This window comes from Otolemur garnettii, unplaced genomic scaffold, assembly GCF_000181295.1.
Source record: "Otolemur garnettii isolate 467f Iridium unplaced genomic scaffold, OtoGar3 scaffold00045, whole genome shotgun sequence".
Taxonomy (NCBI): domain Eukaryota; kingdom Metazoa; phylum Chordata; class Mammalia; order Primates; family Galagidae; genus Otolemur; species Otolemur garnettii.
In genome coordinates, this window is record NW_003852440.1 from 9,461,300 (window position 1) to 9,468,028 (window position 6,729).

Below are 6,729 nucleotides of genomic sequence, written 5' to 3' on the forward strand. Positions count from 1 at the left end.
AGCAACCTCCAACTCCTGGGCTCAAGTGAGTCTCCTGCCTCAGCCTCCCAAGTAGCTGGGACCACAGGCGCCCACCACAACTCCTGGCCATTTTTTGGTTGCAGCCATCATTGTTGTTTGGTGGGCCCGGGCTGGAGATTTGAACCCGCCACCTTAGGTGTATGTGGCTGATGCCTTAGCCGCTTGAGCCACAGGCGCCGAGCTGGCACCCTCTTTTTCTTCATAATTGGATTGCCAGTTACATGTGTAACACCTGGCTTTTCTGTGACCTTTTTGCATGCCTCTCTTCCTTTGCTGGCTACTTCCCAAGCACAGTGCCTCCCACTCCTTGAATATGCTAAACTAATTTCTAGGACTTTTTTTTAGCCCCAGTTGCCACCCCAAATTTCTCAGGACTTTTTAACCTGCTGTTTCTTTTGCCCAGACATATTGCTTTGATTTTCCTGCTTTCTCATGGCTAATTTCTTTCAGATTTACCTCCTCAGAGCTGACTTCCCTAATGTTAAGTAACTTGCCCTACACTGATATTACCCTTTTAATTTCCTTTTTTTTTTTGAGACAGAGCCTCAAGCTGTCCCCCTGGATAGAGTGCTGTGGCAACCCAGCTCACAGCAACCTCCAACTCCTGGGCTCAAGTGATTCTCCTGCCTCTGCCTCCCAAGTAGCTGGGACCACAGGCGCTTGCCACACGCCAGCTATTTTTTTGGTTGTAGCCATCATTGTTGTTTGGCCGGCCCGGGCTGGATTTGAACCCGCCAGCTCAGGTGTATGTGGCTGGCACCTTAGCTGCTTGAGCCACAGGCGCTGAGCCCCTTTTTATTTCCTTTATAGCAATTATCATGAGCTATAATTATTATTTTATGTACTTGTTTATTATAAACCTCTTTTATTTTATTTCTTTATTTTTTTTGAGACAGAATATCACTCTATTGCCCCAGGTAGGATGCAGTGGCACGATCATCCTGTTTTAGTCCCCTGTGTAGCTGAGACTGTAGGTGTTAGTCCTCAGCCCCAGCTAATTTTCCCAATTTTTGATAGAGACTGGGGTCTGGCAATTGTTCAGGCTGGTCTCCAACTCTTCAGCTCAAGCAATCCTTCTGCCTTGACATCTCAGAGAACTAGGATTACAAGCGAGAGCCACCCAACCAGGGTGGCTTTTTTATACTATTTAGTATAAAAAAGTATGTCTTTTTATACTAGAATGTAAACTCTCCAGTAAGAGTAGAGGCTTTGTCTGTTTTGTTCCTTGGGATAACCCTGTCCCCTAAAATAGTGTTTATGGCAGGCATTCAGTAAATATTTGTTGAAAGGGAGAATGGACATACATGGTTAGAGCAGGATTCTAATTTAATCAGATTCACTTGGCTATAAAATTCATGTTCTTAACCTAATAGTTGTTTTGATTCCTCAAAATACTAACAGTAGGCACTATAAGGGAGAAGTAACAGATAAAATATGATAGTCATGGCTATGAAACATATCGTCTCAAATCCTTAAATAATATGCATCTCAGATCCCTTAAACCTCACTTGACTCTTCACTAAGAGGCTTGCAGAACAGATATCTGATAGCATACAGCCACTCTAGCTTTCACTGTGTTCTCTTGCCTATATGTGAAGAATAGTCAGTAGGACAGGGTAACAGCTTTTGTATCAAAAATACAGAAAATGTATCAAAAATTAACCATGTACTGTGTGCATTGTTCTAAGCACTGTTTCATGTATTAACTCATTTAATCCTAGTCTTACAAATGAATAAACAGTAGCACAGATAGGTTAAGTAACTTGCTTAAGGTATCATTCAAGAAAGTGGCACAGCCAAGATTCAAACATAGTCTCAACCTAGAATGCATTCTCTTAACTATCAAGCTATATTGCCTCCCAGAAAAGAAAAAAAGGCTAAAGTGTGCTAGGTCAAAGTCCCCAAGGTTCCTGCCTTCGTGAAAGAGGAGTAGATAGCATATGGCTTATACCTTTTCTTTCAGATCGCTACTAATATTGTCTTTCAGAGATACTGATCAGGAGCAGCTTATACAGGCAGTCTCAGTTACAAACAACATAGGTTCTGTGGGTTTGTTCTTTTTCTTTCAGACAAAGTCTCACTCTGTCACCCTGAGTCATAGCTCACAGCAACCTCAAATTCTTGGCTCAAGCAATCCTCTTGCCACAGCCTCCCTAGTAGCTGGGATTAAAGGCACCTGCCACAACACCCAGCTAATTTTTCTAGTGTTCCTAGAGATGGGGTCTTGATCTTGCTCAGGCTGGTCTCAAACTCCTGAGCTCAAGCAGTCTACCTGCCTAAGGATTACGGGTGTGAGCCCCCATGCCTGGCTGTAGGTTTGTTCTTAGGTTGAATTTGTATGTAAGTTGGAACAGGTACATTTACTCATTAAACAGTCTCCATTCATAAGTGCAAGTTGTACATCAGGCAGATGTTTGTAACTCAGGGACTGCCTTTCCCTCACCGCACCTACCTATTCCTGTTATCCTGCTTTATTTTTTCCCATAGAGCTTATCATCACCTGATGGGTGTTTGTCTCCTGTCACTAGCATGTAAATTCCATCAGAACAGAGAATTTATAGGGGATTGTTTTGCTTGCTGTTGTATCCCCATTGCCTAGAGCAGTTAGCACCTGGTACATATTGACTGGAATGAGTGAATGGTTACTACTTTTAATCAAATGAACTGTATTTCTCTTGTTAGTTACCTGGATGTGTGCATTGTCTAGTATTATTGCTTCACTGCTATATTGTATTATTTGAGGCTTTTTAGCAAGATTTTATGGCATTCTTCTCCCACTTCCCTATGACTTGACTATAAGGTGACCAGATTTTAACATTGGTAAAGCGGGACACCATTGACAAGTGTGTGTGTGTTTTTTTTTGTTTTTTTTTTTGAGATGGAGCCTCAAGCTATCCCCCCGGGTAGAGTACCATGGCATCATGCTCATAGCAACCTCCAACTCCTGGGCTCAAGCGAGTCTCCTGTCTCAGCCTCCCAAGTAGCTGGGACTACAGGCGCCTGCCACAACGCCTGGCCATTTTTTGGTTGCAGCCATCATTGTTGTTTGGCGGGCCTGGGCTGGGGATTCGAACCCACCACCTTAGGTGTATGTAGCTGGCGCCTTAGCCGCTTGAGCCACAGGTGCTGAGCCATGTGTGTTCTTAATTAAAAATTTTGTCTATATGGAGCAACAAAAATTTTCATAGAATGCAAAAATAGTATTGTAATTTTTTAAAATTTCAACATAAGTACAGTTTACAAATATAATACATTAAATAAATTATGTATAGTATTATTTTATTCTTTGGCATATTTCTCATTTGAGTGAATTTTTTTTAGTAGATTGCTGTCGTTTAAAAGGTCATGAAATTTTTCACAAGAATTTGTTAAATTTTATTTCACACATAAAATGGCTTTCAAAGTCTCAACACTTAATTGTAACTTTTCTAATGTCCACACTTTATTTACCATAGAAAAAAACGCGTTCAGTCGCAGCATTAGTTCCTGGTAAGGACTGTGTGTATCCCACAATTTTTAGTGCATTATTGTATGGAACATGGTTTGTTTCAAAATGATGCAATATTTCTAACCATTTGTTCTCTATTGTGATTTTTGCTGATGTCCAAGACTTAACCTTTTCCTTATCAATATATGTTTTTAATAATGATACCTCGTAAGTCGTAAGTGTCACTTTCAAGGCTGGTGCTAGACTTTTTGCAGCCACTATAAAATATAAATAATATGAGTACTGTCTGCTAAATTCATGAAATAAATAAATAAATGACTTACCTAAATTATCTGAATAGCTGATTTGTTGACATAACTTGTTTAACTAGCACTAGCAGGCAGTACGATGTGTATGGTCTGAGAGACAGTTACAAAATGTTCTCATGGTTGCCGATGCCAAAAAATGCCATTGTTTATTAAGTCCAAACTATGGTGGTCAAATTCTTGCAACTGATAAACAATGCAAACTTTGATAAGCAGTTCTCAACAATTATTTATTATTATTAAAGTTTAACATTATAAAAGTAACAAAAATAATATAAAACTCATATCCTGGTGAAATAGCCACATGGCAGCCAAATACCGTATATTCCCTTCCCGTTCTCCCACCGTTCCCTAGCTTGTCGTGCATTCTTTCCAAAAATTGAGACTTTTTAAAAATGCTGTGGGATGCGGGACAAATTGTTAAAAATCATGACTGTCCCGCCAAAAGCGGGACGTCTGGTCACCTTACTTTGCTACTGCCTTTGGTCATTAAGCTTCAATTTGCCGTGCAGATATCTAGGCGAGAGAGTAGAGTGAAAACTAGAGTGGCTTTAATGCTAACAAGTATCTCTTCTGCAAGCCTCTTACTGCAGAGTACAGTGAGGTTTAGGGGATCTGAGATGCATATTATTTAAGGATTTGAGGTGAAATATTCCATAGCCATGACTGCCATACTTTATCTGTTTGATAACATTTGATATCCATTTATATAAATTGTAAATCATTACTACTTTTATTAAACACCCTGGAGGACAGATCTATCTTCTCTTATTTTTATAATCTGGTTCATATTTTTCTTTTTTTAGGCAGAGTTTCATTATGTCGCCCTCGGTAGAGTGCTGTGGTGTCACAGCTCACAGCAACCTCAAACTCTTAGGTTTAAGCGATTCTCTTGCCTCAGCCTCCCAAGTAGCTGGGACTACAAGTGCCTGCCACAATGCCCGGCTATTTTTTGGTTGCAGTTGTCATTGTTGTTTCAGCTGGTTCGAACCTGCCAGCTTTGGTGTATGTGGCTTACTCACTGAGCTATGGGCACCGAGCCTCATGTTCTTTTTTATTTCATCTCCTGAGATCATCCTTAATTATTATTATTATTTTTGTAGAGACAGAGTCTCACTTTATTGCCTTCAGTAGAGTGCCATGGAGTCACACAGTTCACAGCAACCTCCAGCTCTTGGCTCAGCCTCCTGAGTAGCTGGGACTACAGGCACCCGCCACAACGCCATTTTTGTTGTAGTCTGGCCAGGGCCGGGTTTGAACCTGCCACCCTCGGTATATGGGGCTGGCAACCTATTCACTGAGCCACAGGTGATCAATCCTTATTTATTAATTTATTTATTGAAACAGAGTCTCAAGCTGCTACCCTGCATAGAGTGCTATGGCATCATAGCTCACAGCAACCTCCAACTCTTGGGCTCGAGTGATCCTCTTGCCTCAGTTTTTTTCTATTTTTAGTAGAGATGGGGTCTCGCTATTTTGCTCAGGCTGGTCTCAAATCTGTGAGCTCAAGCTATCCATCCACCTCTGTCTCCCAGAGTGCTAGGATTACAGGTGTGAGCCACTGCGCCTGGCCCCTTAATTATTATTTTTCAAATGACTTGGACTTCTTTACATCCAGTTCTGAAATTTTTTTTTTTTGAGACAGTCTCAGTATGTCGCCCTCAGTAGAGTGCTGTGATATTGCAGCTCACAGCAACCTCCAACTCTTGGGCTTAAGCCATCTCTTGCCTTAGCCTTCCAAGCAGCTGGGACTACAGGTGCTCACCACAGTGCCTGGCTATTTTTTTTGGCTGGGGGCTGGGTTTGAACCTGCTATCTCGAGTATATGGGGCTTGTGCCCTACCCTTTGAGTCACAGACGCTGCCCTTGCCTGGCTGTTTTTGTTGCAGTTGTCATTGTTTAGCTGGCCTAACCCAGGTTTGAACCCGCTAGCCTCAGTTTTAAATGTATGCTTTCCTTCTCTCAAAAACCTTCTTCCCCTATTGATTCTCCTACTTCCCCCATGTCCTTTATTCACATCAGGATCTATATATAGCCTAGTATTTCTCAAATTGGGTTACCTGCAACAAAATCCCTTAAATTGTTATTTATTAATAGAACAGATTCTGCATGTGTGAAGAACTTCCTGGTAGAGTTTGTTTTACACAGTGAGCCCCTCCAACTTTATTCTAGCCCCTCATGGCTATTGTGAGCTCCCCTTTTCAGCTTGAGTCTTTAAGTGTTGCATATACCTGCATTCTAGACGTTCAGGGAACTTACTGCCTGCTATGACACTCCCTGGATCATTCCCATTGTCTGTTTTCTCCATTCTATTACTACTTCTAGTCTTTGTCTCAATAAATGTCAGTTTCCTTTCCCTATTCCTCCAGCACCAGAGCACTTCTGGATGAAAACCCCAAATTTCTTCTGTCCCTATTCTTTCTCTTTTCTCTCTTTCTCCATTTTCCTCTCCTGAAATAGTGTCCAGTTCTCAAAACTTTAACAAAGCTCCTTATTTTTTCTGCATTTCTTCCTTACCCTATTCTGGTCTACAGCTTGAATTGTTAGTTATTTCTAATTGCACATATCATCACTTCAAATTCAACATTGGTAAAACTAAACAGATTATGTTTGCCTTTAATGATAACAGGTAAGGAGAAAAAAGGTGGGATCATGTTTACTTCCAAACCAAGTTTTTATTTCTCACCTTGATTATGAAATAATTATTGATTTATTTTTAATTGCAGGTTCTTCAGCAAAAGCCCTTGTCAGTTTAAAAGGTAAGAATTCTAGAGGTTTTATGTGTACCATAGCTAAAAATTTAATTCATTAATTTAATTTGGGTATAGTGTTTCTCTTTTCCTTCTAAGTTATGATTGATTGTAGCTTTTAAGTATTGGTTTTCAGGCTCGGCGCCTGTGGCTCAAGGGGCTAAGGCGCCAGCCACATACACCTAAGGTGGCGGGTTCGAATCCC

At 40.9% G+C, this 6,729-nt stretch overlaps 1 protein-coding gene across 1 annotated transcript in view; it reads left to right on the forward strand.

Annotated features, from left to right (window-relative positions):
• LIN9 (lin-9 DREAM MuvB core complex component) overlaps positions 1-6,729 on the forward strand; it is a 92,369-nt gene that overhangs the window by 4,559 nt on the left and 81,081 nt on the right. Inside the window, exon 2 of the mRNA XM_023513901.1 lies at positions 6,501-6,533. Within this exon, the coding sequence (XP_023369669.1) occupies positions 6,501-6,533 (33 nt within the window). The remainder of the gene's footprint in view (positions 1-6,500; positions 6,534-6,729) is intronic.